The sequence below is a fragment of the Podarcis pityusensis genome (genome assembly GCF_964106645.2).
Source record: "Podarcis pityusensis genome assembly, chromosome: 2".
Classification (NCBI taxonomy): Eukaryota; Metazoa; Chordata; class Lepidosauria; order Squamata; family Lacertidae; genus Podarcis; species Podarcis pityusensis.
In genome coordinates, this window is record NC_138029.1 from 90615279 (window position 1) to 90639664 (window position 24386).

Consider the following 24386-nt stretch of genomic DNA (forward strand, 5'->3'; position numbering starts at 1 on the left):
ACTTCATCAAATCAGTATGTTCAATTTTTCTTTGTTTGATTGTTATTTCAAAGGATTCAGGACAGGCTATTCCACTTGTGGTCGAAAGTTGCATTCGGTACATCAACTTATATGGTAAGTTCTTTTGGTAGCCTCCCCGTTGGCTATAGTTTTTCTAAGGAAGTCTCTCTGTTCAAGAACTTCTTCTGCCTGAAATGCAAACAGATATGCCTGTTTCATTGCTTAATCATATGGGCCTGAGTCTTAATTCTTGTTATTTTCTATAGCATTGATTTAGCATCACCACAATAACATTTTGTGTGTGATAAATTCTTGGGTTGTATGTGCTCTTCTTGGCTTTTGTGGACCTCAGTCCAGACACTTGGGAAAGAAATCAACTGATGCCTTTCCATCTATTGCGGTGTATCCAAGATCATGATAAAGTATCAGCATTGTTCTAGTGCAGGGTAGGTGATGTAAGGCCCATTAACCATATTAAGCTTATTCAAGGTTTTCTCTGTTGGGAAAAGTTCTCTTTCTCCTCCACCAGCTGGCATGGACTGGCTGGATGCAGAGGAATGGTGGGAGGCACCAGCTGGGGAACCCCCCAGGGGAAGAAGGCTCAGACCCAGAGGATTCGTGGTGGGACGATGATGAGTGGTCAGAGGGAGAAGAGGGAGCAGACTGGGAGGAGGGTGTGTCGGAAGCTAAAGAGGTAACAGCAGGAAGAGGCTGCAGAGAGCAGGCCAGAAACAGAAGCGGAGGCTGGAGAACAGAGGGAGGCAGAGATGACACAGGCCGCTGCAGAATCCAGGGAGTCTCCCCATCTTGCTTTGACCAGCTCCCCTCCCTCCAGTCTCTCATAACACACAGGGGAGTGAAGGGGGTAGAGCAGAGACAGACAAGGCGTCGTAGTCTCAGATGACTTGGGAAGGACCAGGGGGGAGGAGACATAGAGAGCTATGGGAAGGCAAGGACCTTCAGTCCTTGCAACTGCCTCATTGGGGCAAGATATACTGGGAAGAGTTGCTGTGCTCACTAGGCCTGAGCTGTTTTGTTTCTTTGAATAAAGAATTAATTTCACTGACACTTTGTGAGTTATTGCTGATCTGCTCTCAACACCCGCCAAACAAGAGTTGTCCAGACCATAACAGTGCATTCATTGGTTTGTAGGCTGGGTGTAAGCCTTGGTGGACTGCGGATAACATCTGAGCCTTCAGTTGCCTGCCCTAGTACTAGAGCATTTAGAAGTGAAAATCAGTCCTAATTTACATTTTTCTCAATTACATTTTTATTCTTTAAGCATTATTATTACTATTATTATTAATTGAATTTATATACTGCACTATACCTGGAGCTCTCAGGGCGGTTTGCAGTGGAAATAAATCACTGATATTCTATATTGAAATAAATGACTGATGTTTAAAATACTGCAATAAGCCTTTCTTTTACCTCTTGTTTTATGTCCAGGTCTACAACAACAGGGTATTTTTAGAGTTCCTGGATCTCAGGTTGAAGTCAATGATATCAAGAACTCATTTGAGAGAGGTATGTGAGAAGTCTGTGTTTCTCACAAAATGATGTGAAGCTGTTTTCCTTCCACCTTGTACAGTGGTACCTCGGGTTAAGTACTTAATTTGTTCCAGAGGTCCGTTCTTTTTTTCTTTTTTTTAATTATTTATAAAGCATTTATTACTTTTCCAATAAAAACATCCAATTAACATATCAAATCAGATCCAATAAAAATAAAAAACTAAAATAAAAAAGGTCCAATTGTCTTCCAAATTGTAATAATTTTGTTTTGACTTCCCACGGTCTGAATTTGGAAGCGCATTCAACATCATAGTCCTGCCTCTCATCATCCTCAGTGTTATTCATAATTCCATGTCCGATTTTTCCCTTCCACATTTTGACTCTGGTTCTACGATCCTCATTCATGTCAGAAAACCGATACTTTTTTTTTCTATGGAGTGCAGATTTGTCCGTATATTGTACTCCTTCAGCTGTTTTTTTCATCGCACCGCTTCATTTAATTTCATCCAATTTCAAAGTTCTGTCCAGCTCTTTGAGAGTTGTTATTTTGGCAGCTCCCAGATCGTTAATCTTTCCCGTCCAGGTGTTATCAAAGAAACAGAGAGAAATTTCCTTCTGTACCCTCCTTGTTGATTTATCTTAAACAGACTGTTTGCAATGTAGCCATATATCAGACAGTTAGCAATTGGCCTTTGGAATCTTCCCAGTCCCCCCTCCGGGCCCTAGAGGGGGGCTGCCAGACATCCATTTAGCCCTCTCTCTTGCTCGTAATCAAAAAAACATCTTTTTGCAAACAGTTGTATATGTAATATTGTTTCCAGTCTTTATAACCAACCATCCGTTAGCTCCTGTTTCTCTTAATCAGGGAAGTATTTCAGGTATTCAATAACGACGTGGTGGGAAACGCCATTTTGTCCTTTGTCCTTTGTTTTCGTCTTTAACAGACATTTCCGGTCTTAGAAGAGAAGTGGCTGCGAGTAGATCCCAATTATATATGAAAGTCCATCTGAACTCACTTTTTGAAGAGCAATTTAAGTTCTTAATGAGACTTGGCATGCATTACGGATTGTTGATGTTAAGGATAAAAGAATGTTTTTTTTTACATACCAAGCCCCTCCACATTCCAAACGTCATGATGAGGATCTCTTTGAAGTTTGATCTTTTGCACCAGAGACTGTACATACTGCAGGTTTTTTCCAGCTTCTTCAATTCAGAGCGTTTGTTTTCCAAATCTTTATATTTTCCCAAACAGATGCGTCCGGCTATGGGGTGGCGTCGCAGGAGTGTCAGCCGTCCCTAGCTCCGTGACCCAGTGCCCCTGCCATCTGCCACATCGGCAATCCGGGGCAGACCGCGGGTCGTTGAGACAGTCCTCCCCTGCCCTGGGGAGGCTGCCAGGGCTAATTACCCCCATATCAGCCCTGAATTATCGGAACGGCTGAAGTCCAATTGTGTGGGATCAGCCATTTTCCACTGCCGGAAACAGGAAGCCAGAGGTCCGTTCTTAACCTGAAACTGTTCTTAACCTGAAGCACCACTTTAGCTAATGGGGCCTCCTGCTGCCGCTGCACCGCCAGAGCACGATTTCTGTTCTCATCCTGAAGCAAAGTTCTTAACCTGAAGCACTATTTCTGGGTTAGCGGAGTCTGTAACCTGAAGCGTATGTAACCCGAGGTACCTCTGTAGTGCAATACACAAGCGCTAGTAAAGGGTGATGCAGACAAGAATCTGTTGTATTCTGTTTCCCACATAGCAGAATGTTGTAGCCCAGATTGCAGCATGTGAATACTGTTTCACCTCTGGATCTTTCAAAGCCTAAGGCTGAGCTTTTACTGGCACAAGTTTTTTTAAGCGAAAGCCTCATAAGCTGTTTTCAGTGCCAGAATTCAGCCCAACCAAGAAGACACAAGTCTTGACCCTATGCAGAATGTCTTTTCTTCTTCTTGTGAAATGAGTGTTATAAAATGAGTGTCATAAATATCTATTCCATTCTAGGCAAGTTTCTTTCAGAAATATAAAATACGACCAGATGTTAACATCCGCAAATGAAAGATAAATACTTCAGTGTGCATTTTCCTTCATATTTTATCCTACGGTACATATTTTTAATGCGTGTTTGGAGCCAAATACTAAAGTCAGAGAGGTTTAAAATCTGATAGATAACTACACTCTAATCCATGTATGTTTAGTTAAGAAGGTACAAATTAAGTCTGCTTAAAAATACAGACTGAACTAAGTTATCTTCCATCCCTGTATCTATAATATTTAGCTATGTTATAATAAAGTTACGATGAAATTATGTTCACAGCAGTTTGTTGTCTATATTGTTTCATAAGACCAAACTCTAAACTATTGGGCATATTACATGCTGAGCAGAGTTTTTTTCTGTGAATAAGACACCCCCATGTATAACAAGACCCTTATTTTTTGGAACCCCAAATTAAGAAATCAGTATTTTAAACATCAAACAAAACAACTTTGATATTTTATTTAAAAATTCAAAGCACTGGCACCAGCATGATAACCCCCAATGGTTCCTGGGGTGGGGTGTGTGGACAGCAGTGGACCACCAGCACCTGAAAAGTTGTTGAGCTTTTATGGGGAGATCGCTCAAGCTGGTTACCTGGAAAGGACAGTGGCTACAATTTCTTCATGGCAGTCATGGGAAGATAAGTAGTGTTGTTTTTTAAAACTCCTATGCATTCACCATAAGACACCCCCCCCCCATTTTTGAATAAATAAATATAGCAAAAAGCATTGTCTTATACATGGAAAAATTCAGTACCTTCATGAATCATCCGTAAAATAGGGAGGCTGAAAGAATATCAAATGGTGGTACTCACTGGCTTAAAATTTTCTCTATGACTCCGCATTATCCTGATGTCAGTAACCTCTGATGTGTTATAAGCTAGTGCCATGCCATTTAAAACAATACTGTATTAAATGACTGGATGAAAGAATTACTCTGATCTTTCCCTTTGCTTATTAAGTGCTCTGGATTTTCTGCCTAACCCAGAAGTAGAATTTAATGGTATAAACTTTTTATTTATTCATCCAGGTGAAGATCCCCTTGCTGATGATCAAAATGAACGTGATATTAATTCTGTTGCTGGGGTCTTAAAGCTGTATTTCCGAGGACTGGAAAATCCACTCTTTCCTAAGGAAAGATTTCAAGACTTGATCTCTACCATAAGTAAGTACAAGTCAGTGATTTGTAATGAACCATGCCAGCGAACAGTTCAAGTCATGGTATCTGTTGTTCTCTCATTTACGTCTGTATCAGGAGGTTTTTAATGTTTGATGTTTTACTATGTTTTTATATGTGTTGGAAGTCACCCAGAGTGGCTGGGACAACCCAGCCAGATGGGTGGGGTATAAATAATAAAATTGTTATTGTTATTAGTATTAGAAAACCATGTTCTAGCAACAATAGTAGGTCCACTTTTCTTCCTTTACATTCTGGTTGCTTTCTCTCCTAACTATTCTCTGCCCCTACTTTTCTACTACATTGCCAGGGAGTATCAAATGGAATCAGTACTGTAGTGTTATCTCTCTCTCTCTCTCTCTCTCTCTCTCTCTCTCTCTCTCTCTCATCTAGTAGGGCAGTGTTTCCCAACCTTGGGCCTCCAGCTGTTTTTCAAACTACAATTCCCATCATCCCTGACCACTGGTCTTGCTAGCTGAGGATTATGGGAGTTGTAGTCCAAAAACAGCTGGAGGCCCAAGGTTGGGAAATGCTGTAGTAGGGAACCCAGGTGCTGAGTGCCAACAGCAATGTAGCAAAAATGGGTCCTCTGAGAAATGAGAGTGGGGTATTAGCAGTCTTGGGGAAATGCCAAAATTTTCAGAAATACAAAAAGAAAAACCCTTCAGAAAAAAAACAGGAGAACAACTGCCCTTAAGAGCCCAGTTAGGAGGAGCATGCACAGTAGCCATGGAGTGCCAGTTCAGGGGGAAGCAGAAGGTGTGTCTGTGTTAATGGAATATCCTGGAAGAATGCATGACTGACTGACTGGAAGACTGGCCAGGAGCACTCCACATTGGCTCAGGGTCCTGTGTGTGTGATAATTTCAGTGTAACAGATTTATGAGGTGTATTATATTCTGACACTGTTTTAAATGGAAGAGCAGATATTTCATGTTTGAGAGCTGCTCCTACCTGAACTCCCACCATCCGGTTTGAACAAAAAATGTAAAAGGTTAGAGCCAAAAAAATAAAAATAAATACAGCTTATCATCTCGTACGGCTGTGAAGGAAGAGAGGCTTGCAGAGTGCAAAGCAGCCTTTTCTCTGGAGCTTAAACTGCAGACTGCCGCACAACAGAAAGCTGATTTGATTTCCCTTGGCCGGGGCTAACTTAAGCTGAGAGACTTTTGGCAGCGTAGAACGTTGTGCATGTCACAGGGCATTTGCATGCCCTGAGAGTCTGCAGTGCCACATAATCCACTGTTTATTATGTGGTTGGGAGGGAAGGCTCACTCTCGAAACAAACAGGAAGTTCCCTGCCACTTAGGCTGGAATGAAGACTGGAATTTGCATGAAACTCTGATGTGGAAAACAGCAGCAAATATGAATACAAATTCATTCAACCTAATGCCATGCAGTGCCCAGTCAAGATGGACCAATTAAAATTGCATACCAATGTTCAAGCTGCTTTTGAATAAGGGCTCTTTTATATTCATAAAGCCGGCTTGTGAATATTTTTTATATATCATTTATTTATTGTTAGCTGTTTTGATAACCATTACGTTCTAAATGCAGTATGGAAGAAGAGATTTAAATAAAATAAATCATAGCTTGACTTTTTCAAATTAATTTTTCAAATAAAAATTATTCTTTACTTTTTTTGAACCAGTATTAATGCACAAAATGCCTTTTGTTAATGAATCCTAGGGCCTCCTGGGGAAAATATATAGTAGCTGAACAAGTATACTTACATTGTATACTTTAAAAGGAAAGGCTGCTGTTTGGCTCCATAGGGAAAAAATCCACAGTTGGAAAATGTCTTTATTAGGACCAACCAATATGTCACAAAATCCTCTCCACTTCCAGAAAAGTTTTTTATTCTACAAATAACATAACCAAACAATATAAGAATAGGAAAGTAATGGGAACAAAAATAAAATTCAATAATTCACTTCAGAGCTGTTCATATACATCAGAAAGTCGAAAGAAAACAAAGATATATTACAAGAAGGGTCAGAAATTGATTCTAAAATGTAATGCTCAAAATCGGCCGTAGAGTTAATTTACAATCTCTAATGTGGGCAGAACATATTCAGATATTCTCACAACAAAAACACTAAGTATCCTGAAGTGAATATTGGATTTTACTCCCATCCCTGCTGAAAACACAAGCTTTGAGACTGTGCTGTTTCTGCCTCAGCCTCAAATTGCTGAAAAAGCTGGGCTGAACGTTTGTCCCAGATCTAGTATATACAAATGGAACCTGCAACAAAAGGTTGCAGTGTGCAGTGCTATGCCTAAACACAGAATACTCCATTCTGTTACCTCCCTCTTTGGTTTTGACCAGGCATAAGCAAACTCGGCCCTCCATATGTTTTGGGACTACAACTCCCATCATCTCTAGCTAACAGGACCACTGGTCAGGGATGATGAGAATTGTAGTCTCAAAACATCTGGAGGGCCGAGTTTGCCCATGCCTGGTTTTGACCCTCCCCCCGGCAATTGACATGCCTTGCCCATTGCGCATACTTGGTCTCCACCGGATTGTGGTAGGGGTTTTTTTTTACTTCTTCAAAAGGGTATTCCCTAACCTCCTGATACTTCCCTTGGGTATGGATGGTGCTTTAACTATATAAGGATAGGAACTTAGAGAATGACTTTACTATTGACACAAGAAATATGGCACTTCAGCAAGATGTAGCAAAAAGGAATACTTCTATTCAGAGTCTCAATCCTTCCATTTCTCACACACCTGCATTAGTTCTCTATTTCCCCCTCCCACAATGATCAGTCAGTGCAACAAAATTGTTGCCTCCGGGAACTTGTTACACAAAATGGTAGGAGGGGAAACACAAGGAAAATGAAAAAGTACAGAAGTCAGCTTGAGTGTTGTATCCACAAGTTCAGTTTGTAGTCTCACTTTTAAGACTGAGACTCTGATAGGTGCTGCAGAAACCGGGCTATACACCTAGGATTCTGTGATAGATTTTGTGATAGAGAAACAATAGTTGTTCCTCCCTTTTTTAAAAACAACAACCAACCAAACCAAAACCAGGCTGTTTACCCAGATTTGCCCCATGCCTTAAGCAAAACACACAGGTTCCTTGTTAGGCAGAGAACAGAGCAACAGCACCAAAGCTAGAAATGAATTTTGTTTGGTGTGTTAGGTAAAAGTATCAATTGAAGCTCAAGTGTCTAGTACAGTGGTACCTCTGGATATGCACACCTCCGGTTGCATATCCTTCAGGATGCAAATGCGGCAAACCTGGAAGTATTTTTCCGGGTTTCGCTGCATGTGCAGAAGCACTCTTCCATGCCGTATGCATGTAGTTGTGGAAACCTTGGGATCCAACCGGAGCTCTGGAATGGATCCCGTCCGCAACCAGAGGTACCACTGTATTCTCTTGTTGTTGGAAATGATAGAACTGTCAAAATGCAAAGTGTCATCTCCAGGCTGCAAAAAACTATTTCCCTCTGGTTATAGATTCCACCCCAATACTCAGTTTTATAATAATAATAATAATAATAATAATAATAATAATAATAATTAATTTATTATTTGTACCCCGCCCATCTGGCTGGGTTTCCCCAGCCACTCTGGGCGGCTTCCATAGAAACCAAAAATACACTAAAATATCACAGATTAAAAGCTTCCCTGAACAGGGCTGCCTTAAGATGTCTTCTAAATGTCAGGTAGTTATTTATCGCTTTGACATCTGATGGGAGGGCGTTCCACAGGGCGGGCGCCACTACCGAGAAGGCCCTCTGCCTGGTTCCCTGTAGCTTTGCTTCTCGCAATGAGGGAACCGCCAGAAGGCCCTCGGCGCTGGACCTCAGCGTCCGGGCAGAACGATGGGGGTGGAGACGCTCCTTCAGGTATACTGGGCCGAGGCCGTTTAGGGCTTTAAAGATCAACACCAACACTTTGAATTGTGCTCGGAAACGTACTGGGAGCCAATGTAGGTCTTTCAAGACCGGTGTTATGTGGTCTCGGCGGCCGCCCCCAGTCACCAGTCTAGCTGCCGCATTCTGGATTAATTGTAGTTTTCGGGTCACCTTCAAAGGTAGCCCCACGTAGAGCGCATTGCAGTAGTCCAAGCGGGAGATAACTAGAGCATGCACCACTCTGGCGAGACAGTCCGCGGGCAGGTAGGGTCTCAGCCTGCGTACCAGGTGGAGTTGGTAAACAGCTGCCCTGGATACAGAATTGACCTGCGCCTCCATGGACAGCTGTGAGTCCAAAATGACTCCCAGGCTGCGCACCTGGTCCTTCAGGGGCACAGTTACCCTATTCAGGACCAGGGAGTCCTCCACACCAGCCCGCCCCCTGTCCCCCAAAAACAATACTTCTGTCTTGTCAGGATTCAACTTCAATCCATTAGCCGCCATCCATCCTCCAACCGCCTCCAGGCACTCACACAGGACCTTCACCGCCTTCACTGGTTCTGATTTGAAAGAGAGGTAGAGCTGGGGATCATCTGCATATTGATGGACACCCAGTCCAAATCCCCTGATGATCTCTCCCAGCGGCTTCATATAGATGTTAAAAAGCATGGGGGAGAGGACGGAACCCTGAGGCACCCCACAAGTGAGGGCCCAGGGGTCTGAACACTCATCCCCCACCACCACTTTCTGAACACGGCCCAGGAGGAAGGAGCGAAACCACTGTATAGCAGTGCCCCCAGCTCCCAGCCCCTCTAGACGGTCCAGAAGGATGTTATGGTCGATTGTATCAAAGGCCGCTGAGAGATCCAGCAGAACCAGGAAACAGCTCTCACCTTTGTCCCTAGCTCGCCGGAGATCATCAACCCACGCGACCAAGGCAGTTTCAGTCCCATGGTGAGGCCTGAATCCCGATTGGAAGGGATCCAAATGGTCCGCATCCTCCAGGCGTGCCTGGAGTTGTTCAGCAACCACGCGCTCAATCACCTTGCCCAAGAATGGAAGATTTGAGACTGGGCGATAGTTGGCCATACTGGCCGGGTCTAAAGATGGTTTTTTAAGAAGCGGTTTAATGACCGCCTCTTTCAGCGGATCTGGGAATGTTCCCTCACAGAGGGAAGCATTCACCACCCCGCAGAGCCCATCGCCCAGCCCTTCCCGGCTTGCTTTTATTAGCCAGGATGGGCAAGGATCAAGGAGACAGGTGGTTGCTTTCACGCGTCCAAGCAGCCTGTCCACATCCTCGGGGGTAATGGATTGAAATTGATTCCATGCAACTTGACCAGACAGAGCTCTAGCACTCTCCCGCCCTGGCCCTGCTCCCACGGTGGTGTCTAGCTCCTTCCGAATATGAGTGATTTTATCTGCAAAAAACTTTGCAAAATCGTTGCAGGAGATCTTGGGGTCTTTACAATGCCCCGCTGGTAAAGGTGGTTCCGTTAAATTGCGAACCACCTGAAAGAGTCTCCTGCTACTATTTTCTGCAGATGCAATAGAGGCGGTGAAGAAAGTCTTCTTCGCCGTCGCTATCGCCACTTGGTAGGCTCGACGTTGAGCTCTAACCTGTGTCCGGTCAGATTCGGAGTGAGTTTTCTGCCACCGACGCTCTAGCCGTCTCAGCGATTGTTTCATCGCCCTCAGCTCCGAAGAAAACCACGGGGCTGTCCGGGCTCCATGCAATCGGAGAGGGCGCTTCGGAACCAGACAGTCGATAGCCCTGGTTAACTCCGCATTCCAGCGGGCCACCAGGGAATCAGCTGAAAGGCCATCAACATGGGCTAAAGCATCCCCTACCACTCTCTGGAAACCATTTGGATCCATTAAGTGGCGGGGGCGGACCATCCGAATTGGTCCCACCTCCCTGCAGAGGGGAAGGGTCGCAGAGAAGTCCAGTTGCACCAGGAAGTGATCTGACCATGGCACTTCTTTTGTTTCACTTTTACTTAGTGTCAGATCACCCACGTCACTAGAGGTGAACACCAGGTCTAAGGCATGTCCATGACTATGAGTTGGGCCAAACTTATTCAGGGACAGCCCCATGGAGGCCATGCTTTCCACGAAGTCCCGAGCGGCCCCTTGTAAGGTCGTGTCGGCATGGATGTTAAAATCCCCTAGGACAACCAAACTAGGTGTCTCCAGGAGAAAATCCGCCACGACCTGAAGCAGCTCGGACAGGGAATCCTTGGTGCAGCGGGGAGGTCGGTACACCAAAAGGAATCCTGTACTGCCCCTATTGCCCAACTTCCAGAACATGCACTCAGAGAACTGGATCTTCCCAGTAGGACGCCTGGTGCAAGCTAGTGACTTCCTAAAAATCACTGCAACCCCCCCTCCCCGCCCACATGACCTGGGTTGCTGTGCGTAAGAGAAACCTGGTGGGCAAGCAGCGGCAAGGACAGGCCCATCTGCTTCCTCCAACCAGGTCTCCATCACACATGCCAGGTCAAATTCTCCATCCACAATCAAGTCGTGGATGGCAGTGGTTTTATTCATCATTGACCTGGCATTGCACAGCAACACTTTCAGGTCATGTGGGTTTCCCCTGTTGATTCCAGTATCCATCCGGTCAAGGCCAGACCCGGAGGCAGGGATAGTCTTCAAACAACGACTAAACCTGCCTCCTCGGTAATGACATGGTCTGGTCTTAGCGTAACTCCGCCTCCTGCCCATGATCACCGAGATCGGATGTCCCAGTGCTTCCCCCCCTGTGGAACTTGTCCCAGCCATCGTGTTGGCTGGGGAGCCACTCCCAGGCAGCCCTGATCCCGCCCCTTAAAAACAAAACACAAACTATACAGAACCAATAAAACAACAACAACAAAAAGGAACAGAACAATTATACTAAAATTAATCCCCAACCAACTATCCATCCCACCCACCCACCCACCCCCAACAAAGGAAAAAAGGGAAAAAAGGAATAAAAATTGAAATTGCCACCAACTGCTTGAGGACATTTTAAAGCACATTAACCACCTGGAACAGGGAAGCAATGGCAGAACACTTCCCACACTTCCCCAAAAGTTTGTTCCAAATAAGGGCCTGGGCCACGCCCCCTGGGCCAGTTGGAAAAGGCCCTGGAAGGGAGCAGGCCCTGCAGTCCTCACCCAGCCGATGGTCCGAGGCCTCCCCGCAGCAGGAGTCCCTTTATAGCTGGGAGAAAGGGCCTGGGCCACGCCCCCTGGGCCAGTTGGAAAAGGCCCTGGAAGGGAGCAGGCCCTGCAGTCCTCACCCAGCCGATGGTCCGAGGCCTCCCCGCAGCAGGAGTCCCTTATAGCTGGGAGAAAAGGCCTGGGCCACGCCCCCTGGGCCAGTTGGAAAAGGCCCTGGAAGGGAGCAGGCCCTGCAGTCCTCACCCAGCCGATGGTCCGTTTTGTCTTCTTTTGTTGGAAGTCCTCTGGAAAGTAAAGCCCACAGTTGTAGCTGGCCACTGTACTTGTAAATGAGTGAGCCCCACTGATGATAGTTGGGAGTTTTCCTGAAAAAAACATTTGATAGACTCGTGACACCCAGTATGTACTATTGAGGTATCCTCCCACAGCTTTAAATCATTGTTCTGTTCTCCAGGGTAAGCATATACAAGACCTCTTATCGGGCTTGTTATCACACTGCGGTGCACTTTGTTTGGGTGGAGCCCTACTGCAGAAATGCTCCCCATCCCTCTTAAAGTTTATGCCCTCAAATGTGAAAATCAAGTACCTGTCTCACCGATAGAGGCAGGTGCAGGAAATAGCTGTTGAGGGCTGAAGTCAACTATCCCTGCTTGCGTCTGTAAGAGAAACATGAGCAACAAATCTCCTTGGAGTTGGTCTGCTAATTGTGTGTGCCTGACTGTGAACCTCAATGGACCTCAATGGACTGCTGTACGTTCTTATGTTGCAGAAATTGAAAGCGTTGCAGAACGAGTGCACCAGATCCAGCAAATTGTTATTACCTTGCCACGGGCCGTCATCATTGTCATGAGATATCTCTTTGCTTTCCTCAACCAGTGAGTCTTTTCACCTGCTGCTTACTATTTAATGGGGCCGTAAATTCCCTTCCCTTGTAAACTGCCTTCTCTTCTCCTCCTCCTCTCTCTTTCCTGTTCAAACCCAGTCCTTGGGCAATAAGGGAGGGGCGCCACTTGACCCTTGATATCTGCGATGGCTGCCTTTCACTCATCTGGAGGAAATGCCTGTGGAGCTCCTGTTTGTGTTTAATAGTTGATGGCTTGGTGATGCCACTGTGGGTTGCTTGTATTTGCAGCTTGTCACAGTACAGTGATGAGAACATGATGGATCCTTACAACCTGGCCATCTGCTTTGGACCAACTTTGATGCATATTCCAGATGGGCAGGATCCAGTGTCCTGCCAGGCTCATGTCAACGAGGTCATCAAAACTATCATAATCAATCATGAAGCCATCTTCCCTAGCCTCAGGGAGCTGGAAGGACCCGTTTATGAAAAATGCATGACAGGTGGCGAAGAGTACTGGTAAGGAGATCAGGATTAAAATGTACATTTGGTATATTGAAAGTATATATATATATATATATATATATATATATATATATGAATGAATTGGACTTGACCCAATTCATGCTGTGGTCCTCTATGCCTGCTATTTGTATTGGTGCTAATGACAACTTTTTCTTGGATGCAAATAGCAGGTGTAGGAGGTCTGATCCAGGTTGGGTTTAAAGACCCTTATCCCTGCAGGCAGAATAGAATGTTAATCCAGATCATTTCTCTGGGTCTGCAGTTTACTTTTAAGAAACCAATTGCTATTTGAGCTAGGAGATAGTAATTTATGCTATCAGGAAATGCAGAGGTATTACTTTGACACATCTGCTTTTAAAAAAATGCAGCACAAAGAATCACTCCTTTTGTTTTTAAGTCTCTTTGGCTGCTGTCCTAACCCCACTTACCTGGGAGTGGATCCCATTGAATTCAATGGTACATGCTTCTGAAGAAAAATAGTCAGGATTGCACTGTTAGTAGCCAGAACAGATTTGAAATAGTGTTGTATCTGCTAGAAGCTAAATAGGGTTTCTGACTTGCTGTTATTTTGTGAATATATGCTGGATTCCAGAACAAAATTCCATCTAGTCCAGCATCCTACATCCCACAGGGGCTCCAATAAAATGCTTTCTGGAATCTCATAAGCAAAGCAACAAGGCAAGAGCCCTTTCCCACTTTTGTTCCATATCATATATTCAGTGGCATGCTGTCTCTGAATGTGGAGGTCCTATATAACCTTCATGGTTAATACCCATTGATAAACCTATTTTCCATTTAACATACAGTGGTGCCTCGCAAGACGAAATTAATTCGTTCTGCGAGTTTTCTCGTCTTGCGAATTTTTCGTCTTGCGAAGCACGGTTTCCCAAAGTCTTCAGAATCACCAAAGTCTTCAAAAACCTCAAAAAAGGCTACCACACCGCGTGCTATGAGTTGCTCCTCGAAGTCACCCTGGGTATTAACGGTTTTAAGAAAAAGGAAACAAACTTGCAAGACGTTTTCGTTTTCCATCTTGCGAAGCAAGCCCATAGGGAAATTCGTCTTGCGAAGCAACTCAAAAAACGAAAAACTCTTTCGTCTTGCGAGTTTTTCGTCTTGCGAGGTACCACCTAAATTTGTCTGTGAAAAGGATGAAATTTGCATGTGATGCTATCACAGTTGCTGGTGAGAGACCCTCTCTTCCTATTCTCCTTACAGCCCAGATGGGTCTTAAATGACGACCTCTGGAGCGAAGGGGCAAGTTCTGGGTGGTGACAGTAGTAGCATGTGGTGATAATCAGAACCTGCATGGCTCTTCCTTTATTTCCCGCTCAGAAGGTAGCTGGTTCTTACAGTGGTTTTTAATGAGGCATTGGAGCAGATGGTGATGATTGTGTTGACAGTTTGCTTGGGCCCTGCTCACCAGTCACTATTGGCCTCTGTGATGGAAGCAAAGCCCAGGAATGTTTCCACTGGATCAATAAATTCAAATGGGACCAGCTAGTAGAGAGAACATTTCCTTTCATGTGAGCTTAGGGTTTCCAGCAAACACAAATATGTGCTTCCCCGACTTATTCAGGCAGCAATAACAAAAATCTGTTCCCGGACATAAACCCGCATTAGAGATCCAATGGTGTTTAGTTCCATATTTCATTTGCTACAAAATTAAGACCTTAGATCTAGGAAATGTGGATTTATCTGTGCATTGAGTAGCAAGGAACTGTCAAATCTTTCCTCTCTGTTTTAAAACTTACGTGTATTTACTTGACCTATCTTAATTCTAGTGACAGCCCGCACAGTGAGCCAGGCACCATTGATGAAGCAGACCATGACAATGGCACGGAGCCACACACCAGCGACGATGGTGAGTGTAGAAACAAGAGGTGGAAATGAGCCTGAGGAAGGCTATCAAGAGCTGTGTGTGGAGAACAGCAACATGCATTTAGTTCCTAATCAGATTACCCTGGACTAACATATGGCTGCTTCCAGGGGGAGATATGTCTGAGTTTGACAGTGCAAGCGGATACTGATGAAGTGCCTTGATAGATATGTAATCAAAGTAGACCATATGGGAGCATACTAGGTTACCTGTTTTATTTGTGATTTCATTCCAAGGCATTATGGGAGTTGGCCTTTATGCCCTGGTTAACAAGCTAGCCTTTCCTTCTTCCATTTGGCCTGAAAATGGCATCTCTGGATTGTTTGTTGTTGTATATTTGTTGTTCCAGTGTCATGGGAATAAAAAAATGGAGATGTTGTTGTGATAAAATAACTATTTGAGTGGTCTGTAATCTGTTATGTTCACCACCTAATATGCTTCTGATATGCTTCCCAGGAAGAACAGTGATAGAACTTAATAGAAATCTATAGTGTTTTTTTTAATGAAAATAAGTGATGGCAGCCTTTTGATATTGGTGGAACCTTTCCAAAAGATTTGGTGAGTTTTAAATCAAGCTGTCACCACAGCCCCTCTCATTAATAACCAGTACCTCCTCAGCTTGATACTTTCTCACTATGGAATTTGCTCCTTTTTGTTTACTCTCTGCTGTATTTAAAGTGCTGTGGCAGTTAAAGGAGCTGGAGTCTATTCTTGCAAAAGGCTGTTCACATGTTTCGATTTCTAAGACAAGATCCCACTTTTTATTAAATCTGTGCTATCATCAGCACTTGCCATGACCACAGAAAGATTGTTGCATAGATAGATAAGGTTTAGACTGTGGAAACCTGCTTAAAATTATGCATCAATAATAAGGGCTGCGCTGAAGGTACTCATTTTTAGGGGGACATTTTCAGCAGTGTTGCAAATCTGCTCCCCCCACCACCTTTTGATTATTTTCCAGGAATTGCTTTGAAAGTGTTCGCTATTAATTTGCATTACTTCTTCTGAACTGACTTTGCCCTTAATGATGCTACCTTCGTAATGAAATATATAGCCTCATAGCGTCATAAATTCACTATCTGACCCTTGATGGCTAGAATCATTCATGTGAGTAATCCAATAAACAGTACTCTTACTCCAAATTGCCTTAATTTCCATCAGCACATAGTAAAATCTTATTGGCTATGGAGCACTAGAAGGTAATCACACTCACTACGTGATCTGTGATTGACAGGGATCACCAGAGTGAGGGAAAGAGAAAGGAATGGGGCTGGGGGGACCAATGTCACGGAATAAAATAATCTGAATATTCTCACAGCTAAAACATTTCTGCAGCTATAATTCACCCCATCCCAAAATCCTTATTTTCAGCTCAGAAATATGAACAGAAGGATATTGGGCAATAGCCTTAAGGAGTTCGATTGGATTCCTTCATTCCATATTAAATTTCACACCTTCATGATTGGGGGCGGGGGGAGATTTGTATTCTATCCATGCACACACCTACCCATCCATCCTTATTTTTATTTTTATTTTACAGACTGAACAAGTTTGATTTGGACATCAGTGAGAATTAATAAACCTGGAACCACATGTTGCCATTTCAATTGGCTTATTTTGCAGATTAGAAAACATTGTTACAGAATCCTGCCTGTTGCATGACTCTGCATGCATGTTGTCTGCTTGCTTTGTGGTCTTTGTTCCATTAATATTCTCTCTTCAACGCTGCAAATAAAGTCCAGTGCCCTATTGATGCATGTTGTGGGGAAATGGCGGCAGTGGCTCAAAACAGTTGAAATGTACTAAAGGCCCAAGACAGGGAGAAGGGACAAAGAATAATTCCAATAATTGAAGATGGATGTTTAAAGGGAGGAAGGGGGGGAGATGTCAACCTTCATTTTTCACTGTTGGTGACTAACAACCTACCTCAACTGAAAAGGAAAGGCAAGCAAGCTTCCATTTAGGCAATTTTATGCTTGAATGATTATGTTAATAGTTCTGATTGGAGTTTCTGGGTGATTAACCATGACACAAGCATGGAGAAGAAGAGTTGTTTCATTTTATAAATTTACATACTCTCTTCTAGTCTCTTTTCCCTCCCCACCTAACCCACAGCCCTAGTGAGGAACATAGCAATTCTGTGAGATAACCACATTAGCCACCACAGTTATCTCCAGTTCTGTGAGAGTCCTTTATAGGTTCTGCCTGTTACTACCAAATGTCACTTTATTTGGACTGGGTAAAGAGGTAAGATGCCTTTCCCAATATTGCCCAAGACGGGTCTTGAAGTCTGTTCCTAAAACTGTCTCTACCTTCCTGCACACAGGAACATAAGAACTGATCTGCTAGACCTGCTCAAGGTTCTTTGGGTCCAGCATTCTGATTCAAACAATGCCCAAGAAAAAAATCATAATCAAGACGATACGGTGTACTGTGCTTCCAGGTTGTTGTTGCGTGGCGAGTCCCCTCCCCCCAAGTGAAATGAAAACACTGGACACATTATTTAAGGTTAATGGGCATAAAAGGCCACAACTTTATTGATTACAGGAATTGGAAGGTATTGGCCTTAGGCACTGGCTCCTATCAACTACCCGGCATGGGGACCAGGAAGGGTTATCCACCAGCCGTGGGAGTCCTGTTGAAGTACGCCAACTAGGATCCCACGGGTGTCACCACTCGGGGGCGTGCCGGTGGCCCTCACCTCCCTAGGTTTCGGACAAGGCAACGCACCCCGGAGTCCTCTACCGGACTACCCTTTTCATTGGGGGAAGGTGATCGCGCTTCCTTCCCCCCTCATTTGCATAACAATTAACCCCTGCCAATGCCTAACCGCCAGTACCGGAGAAGTTGTGACGTTTGCTACGAGGTAGGCGAAAAAACCAAAAGACTGGAAGTGTGCCAAGTTGGAAAAATTCCTACCAGGCCCCTTGCGGCGACCAACCGGAGTCCATAGCAAGGTCAAAGCTAGCTAAGCTTAAAGGGAGGGTGGGATGGGAAAAACCGGGCAGCTGGAACGGGACAAAGAGGGCGGTCCCCGGGTGAGCCGGCCTTAAATGGGCTAGGCCACACCTCCCCTGCCCGCCGATTGGCGGGCCGGGTCGCAGGCATGCCCGGGGATTCCCTCTTCTCGCGGGGGCTAGAACCAGCCCCCGCATGTGTGGGAGGGGGTAGCCCGCAACCCCCCCTCCTCACGAGCTCGGAAGTGGCTTTGCCAACATACCATCTGAATTGCCTGTAATCAGGGGGATTCCATTTAGCTGTCATGACTAATAGCCACTGATAGGATCCTACCCTTCATGAATGTGTCTACTCTTCATTTTTTGAAACCATTTTATTCTGGAAGCAGATTAGACTTCCATTTTTGTTTTTGTTTATTTAGAGACAGGTAGATTGAAAGAAGCATTGTGCTCATCCTATTTTTGTCTCTGGTAAACATATTTCGGCACATTTCATGTTGCTTCAGAAAAACTCTGAAATGTGTCTCATCAGAGACAATGGGTGTGGGGGGGTGTCTGTGTCTGTGTGTACATATATCTTATGGAAGTTAAAAACTTTTTCAAGTATCTTGAGCAGACCATAGTTTTTATGCTCTGTTCCATGCCAAATCCTTGTCAGATTATTTTATTGTTATCTGGATATTAAGTGAAGCCTTGTTTATCATTAGGTGCTGCCCCAAATAAATAAATAAATAAATACAAACAAACAAACAAACAAACTTATTTTCCCTTAATTAAAATGTTACATACCTAAAGTCCATTTTCCCTATTTAGTTTTGTCTTCGGACCTTTGACATGCTAGTCTAGGGATGGGAGGGGGTTGAGGATTTTTTTGTCTTCCCAAAAAGATAATTGATGTCTAAAAAAATGAAATTGTTCTAATAAAGTGCTTGATGGCATCCACTGAAAACCTTTTTTTTTTAGAGTGGCCCAGAAAGTGACATGTGGTTGTAGAATATTAATCTGGCACACTGCAGTGAAGATTTGTTTACATAACTTTGTGTTGCAGGGTAGCAGCTTCTTACCTGCTTCAGCCTCTAATTTTCTTGCATGTTTATGTGAGTCACTCCTAGAGGTAAGACAAGTTAAAAGTGGGAAAGATAGTGTCTCAGGAGACATCCTTAGCTTGATGGTATCCTGTGGGTAATTGGTCCTTTCAGGAGTCTCCTGAAGTGAGTGATTGTCAATCTGTCACAGGGTGGGCTTATAGAAGGTCTAATAAGTGGCATAATCAGTTGTCCAAGTGAATCGGACATTTCACTTTCTGCATTGTATAGAGGAAGCAGAGGTGTATACAGGCATGCCTCTGAACAATTACATCTTTTCTGCCTTACTGATGTTGTTCATGTGGTAGCCTTGGGATAGAAGACTACGAACTCCTCCTGTATTTCTGTGTAGTCTTACCAAATCTGAGGAAAGCTTGTTGATTTCAGGATAACCGTTCTGAACTTGCAACCTGTGTACCCTGGATCAGGTAAACAAGCTCAAAGGACACTTTCTAGAATTTCTTTCCTCTGCTCATAATTTAAAAATATATGTAAAGAAATGTGCCAAAAAGAGCTGTACACATCTGAATAAGTCGTGGGTGAATTCCTCTGGCTTGCCTCCTAATATGCTTGGTTTTATTTCAAGCATTTTGGTGTGTGTGAACTTCTCCCAAGAAATAAGCCCAACATGGGAGATTTTGCCTCTAGTTTCCCCTGCCATTTCCTCCTCACGCAAATCCTGTAGTTCACTTACAGTAGCAAGAAATGCTAGATTTAAATAGGCTAGGCCAGAGTTTCCCAAACTTGGGTCTCCAGCTGTTTTTGGACTACAGCTCTCATCATCCCTAGCTAGCAGGACCAGTGGTCAGGGATGATGGGAATTGTAGTTCACAAACAGCTGGAGACATCTTGCAGATTTCTCCTTAACTAGCTTATATGTATGCTGAGGAGCATCCAGGCCATTTATAACTGGCCTACAAGGTTTCTCCTATCTCAAGCCAGCTCTTCCTGCCATAAGAACATAAGAAGGGCCTGCTGGATCAGAACAGTGGCTCATCTAGTCCAGCCTTTGTTCTCACAGTGGCCAACTGGACGCCTGTGAGAAGCCTGCATTTTTCCTCCACTTCTTTTGTAAAACTAAGTTGTCATTGGGACGAGGGTGGTTGGGTGGTTAGCAGAGCAGACTGACTCATTGGGATCAACCCCATTAAGAGCTGGGCCCCATTATGAGCTATGCTACAATTGAAAAGAGTTTGGACTATCTTCTATTTTGAAGTGTGGATTTCCAATATGGGAATTTAACACAGGTCTCAAATCTTGTTTCATTCACTGCTTGGAATGAACAGGCCTGAACTAGCCAACCAATTTATGTGATCCTGAAAGTGACCTAGGTTGAGGGAATGAATTTCAAGTATGTAGAGAAGAGGTGGTGTAAATAATGGTCCAAAGCTTTCTGCCTCTGAAGCTAACTTCATTTGAACCTAGCTGTTACCTGGGTCACCTAGGAAAATGAAATATACTTCTCTGAGTTCTGTGGAAGAATGGGGGAGTCAAATAGGTATGAAGGAAAAATTCAGTTCACATTTGAAGGTGAACTTATCTTAATTTTTCACTTTCTGAAACAATATGCGAAACAAAACAGAGCCTGCCCTCCAAATTTGTCCAAATTCTGCAGTGCAGATCTCTAACTATGTAATGTGGACAAAAATTCACATACCTGGGTAAATATACAGATATTTTATCCTTGCCTATAGTCGTAATAAAGATTCTTCTTCTTTTATTAGTGAAAATAACATACAAAAATGCACTGCATTGAGGAATATTGCTTTGCAAAAATGTGTATTTTAGGTAAAATTGCATACAGAAATCTGTATATGAAGAGAAATTTGCATGAAATTCTGATGTAGTACACTGTAGTACTGGAGACAGGTTTCTTCCTGCTCCTTAAAAGGCAGCCTGCTCTTTAAACAGAGAGTGGCTTATCTTCTATTTTAGCTCCAATCTCCACCAGCTCCCACAGATTGAACTTTGAATCACCTGATGTCATATGTCAGGCGATTGATAGTTGAGCAGCTGTACCCACTTGTCAAAATAACCCACAGAGTGTGGGCCGGTTCTGGATGGTTCATACAGAGTTGACTCTGACTGCTCCCATACAAAGGCATGCATCCACAGTGACTTTATAGCTTATACCCGAAACATATTTGCAAAAAGCAGACGAAAGCATCAGGGGAGGTGAACAAGTATATGCAGAATATCCGTTGCCATTTGGGGTACGTTCTCCTTTGGACAGAATGGGAGGAATTTGCAAAAATGCGTACATTAATTCTGAGATCTGTCGCATGCTGGGGCAGCTCAAATGTGTATCCAGGTGGACTCTTGAGTTTCTTGAAAAGCATATGTAGGATGGTGGTAGAAGCGTGGAGATAACTGCAGTGGTGTCTTCACACTTGATGGTGTGCATCTGCATAATCCTGGCCTAGTATTTCATTCTCTCTCTCCCCCCCCCCCTGCCCCCATGAAGAGCTGCTACTTTACCAGTAATTCAGATTACTGTAATAACATCAATTTTTTTTAATGAGGCTAAAATCAAAGGCAGCTGTGAAGTTTGTCACAGCATTAAACTAAATTGAAAAAGGATGGTGTTAGCTGTACTGTGTAAACCGCCGAGAGGTTTCAACAATTAAGCAATATACCAATTTTATTAAGAAAATTAAACATTTCAGTGAAATCTTATCTTACATCGCAGAGTGCACTCCATTGCTTTCTTACTGCAGCTTCCTTTTAATTGTCTCTCTCGTCTTCTCCCTCTTGCCTGCTTACAGAGGTGGAACAGATTGAAGCTATTGCCAAGTTTGACTACATTGGGCGGTCCCCACGTGAGTTGTCTTTCAAGAAAGGTGCCTCACTTCTATTGTACCATCGAGCATCTGAAGACTGGTGGGAAGGTCGCCATAATGGTGTGGATGGCCTCATACCACATCAATACATAGTGGTGCAAGATATGTAAGTAGGAAGAAGTTTGCTGAACAAGTGAAATGCGATAGGTTAGCTGTTTGTTTTGGGTGGAAATTGGTCTGTTGTCTTGTGCTTCACTCATAGAGTGAAGGTAGGTTTATTTTCTTTTAAATCTTATTTGATGCCTTCCTGCACATCCTTTTAAATGCACTTAATAATTGCACTTTTGGCAGAACGCTGTGCCATTCTTCTTAAGCAGTATTCACATAAAAGCATATGTCTACTATGTTCTACAGGTATTGCGTCCAGGATAGTTTGATACAATATGTAAGAGAGTGGTTGTATGTGTGTCAGATCCAGAATATACTGAAATATCGTGATAGATTTGGCTAATAAATCTGGAATTCTTGATCTAGAAAAAGTCAAGCAGAAAACTCCCTTTCCACTCATCATGTTCTTTGGATCAAAGTTCAGCTTTCTTGTGCTGTAAAAATGTTTTTACTATCTTTCCTCCTCATATTTGTGCATCATTCCCCATTCCATTGCAGAAGTGGAATATTCTTCCAGATGTTGACAGCTGCAAGCGTGAAAATTTCAAAGACTTTGTTCAACAGAAGCCCTTCCCCCAACCCACACACCACCCAAAAAACTATGGGTCATAGAGCCATATAATGCATAGCTTCCTTGAGTCTGTTCATTCATCCACACGAAAGAAGGCCTCTTCTTCTTTTTTATTTTTTTAAATTAGTTTTCCAATACTATTCCAATAATAGCCCATTATAGCAATGCCAATTAATATCTAATAATAAGCAGCCTCTTTTTAATATGTTTCTTCCCCTCTTACAAAATGTCTTTGTATTGTCTGCTATTCTATTTTGTATGTACTGTACTTTCAGTTAGTACAGCAACCTGTAGATTTAATTTATTAACTCTACAGATTGCTGCACTAACTGGCTTCTATGTGGTAGCGAGCAAAAGGTTTGAGAACAAGCCAAAGACCCTGTTGGTCAGCTGAATAAGACTTGGTGTTTCATATCTGTAGGGGCTTACATATGGTAAAGGAATAAGTTAGGCAGCAGAGTGGAACTCTGAGCTGCCTGCTTCCAGCTCCACTTCTCCCCAGACATTATTGCATCCCCCTCCTTCACAATCAAGCAGAGCTTCTCCCTCACGCAGAAGGCATTCAGTTATTCTGTTCTGGTTGACAGAGAGTTTCATTATTCATAGGGACGATGCATTCTCAGACAGCCTGAGTCAGAAGGCAGACAGCGAGGCAAGTAGTGGACCTCTGCTGGATGATAAAGCCTCATCAAAGAATGACATCCAGTCTCCAACAGACCATATTCCAGACTACGGATTTGGGGGAGTAATGGGACGGTAGGAAACTGATTTGTTCTCATCTGGATGCAAGCGTTGTCTTTCTCCTCCTCTTGTGACGGGCACGATAGTCAATGCATGAACTGGAGGAAATTTATGAGCCAATTTGTACGATTTATACTGTGTTTTAAATGGAAGGGGTCTGTAGAGATCCATTTATTAGTCTAGATGACTTTGGAAGCTTGGAGTGGGGATTTCACAAGGCTCTTGTTGTTGTTTTCTTCACAGGGTAAGGTTGAGATCCGACGGGGCAGCAATCCCTCGCCGTCGCAGTGGAGGCGATACACACAGCCCTCCCAGAGGGATTGGTCCTGGGATAGACACCCCTCCTCGAGCAGCAGCTTGTCCCAGCAGTCCCCACATATTACCACTGAACAGAAGCAGGATTGAGAGCCCAGAGAAGCGCAGGATGGCCACTTTTGGCAGTGCTGGCAGCATCAATTATCCAGACAGGAAGGCCTTGATTGACGGCCACCCACTGAGGCCCACCTGCAGCTCAACTCGGCACAGTAGTCTTGGGGATCAGAAGTCACTAGAAGCCGAAGCACTTGCAGAGGTAGGAGAGGCTGCAATTATGAAAAAGTGAGATTCACTGAGGGTTTCAGGGAACAGATTTCAGGGGATTCAGCCATGTCTATATTGAGCCATCCAGACTGGATTCTTTAAGATGCACTAGTTTCTAGATTTGCAGTATGTGAATCAACAACCATGCCAAACTTTTACAGCATTTTACTTCGCAGTGGATCCAGTTTAATTTTTGACTGGACTGAAGCTTACTGACCACTGTGACCCACCAGAAGCCAACCGCTTTCAAGTTCTTACTCAAGGGGATTGATATGTTGGGCCACTGCAGTGTATTTCAATCTTAAAAACGCAAATACTTTTAAAACGCATTAGTGCTTATCCTTCCAGTGCAATATGTGTCCCCCTAGAGAATTTGAGCAGTCTCCAAACTGTGTAAAGTAAGAAGTAAAGTAGCCTGTGACCAGAGAGAGGCAAAAGCTAAGTAATGCTAATTAGAATCTGAACAAAACCAATGTTCTCATAAAAAGGTTGCCTGATTTTTCCCATTTC

General features: G+C 43.7%; 1 protein-coding gene across 3 annotated transcripts in view; it reads left to right on the forward strand.

Annotated features, from left to right (window-relative positions):
- SRGAP3 (SLIT-ROBO Rho GTPase activating protein 3) overlaps positions 1 to 24386 on the forward strand; it is a 187295-nt gene that overhangs the window by 153747 nt on the left and 9162 nt on the right. For 2 of the 3 annotated variants that reach the window (XM_080995650.1, XM_080995651.1), the window contains exons 13-21: positions 54 to 114; positions 1450 to 1527; positions 4571 to 4705; positions 12520 to 12625; positions 12883 to 13110; positions 14901 to 14980; positions 21803 to 21983; positions 23163 to 23312; positions 23541 to 23868. In XM_080995650.1, the coding sequence (XP_080851776.1) occupies positions 54 to 114; positions 1450 to 1527; positions 4571 to 4705; positions 12520 to 12625; positions 12883 to 13110; positions 14901 to 14980; positions 21803 to 21983; positions 23163 to 23312; positions 23541 to 23868 (1347 nt within the window). Of the gene's footprint in view, positions 1 to 53; positions 115 to 1449; positions 1528 to 4570; positions 4706 to 12519; positions 12626 to 12882; positions 13111 to 14900; positions 14981 to 16535; positions 17690 to 21802; positions 21984 to 23162; positions 23313 to 23540; positions 23869 to 24386 lie in introns of those variants that run through there. The other variant, XM_080995652.1, reaches the window with a different exon arrangement.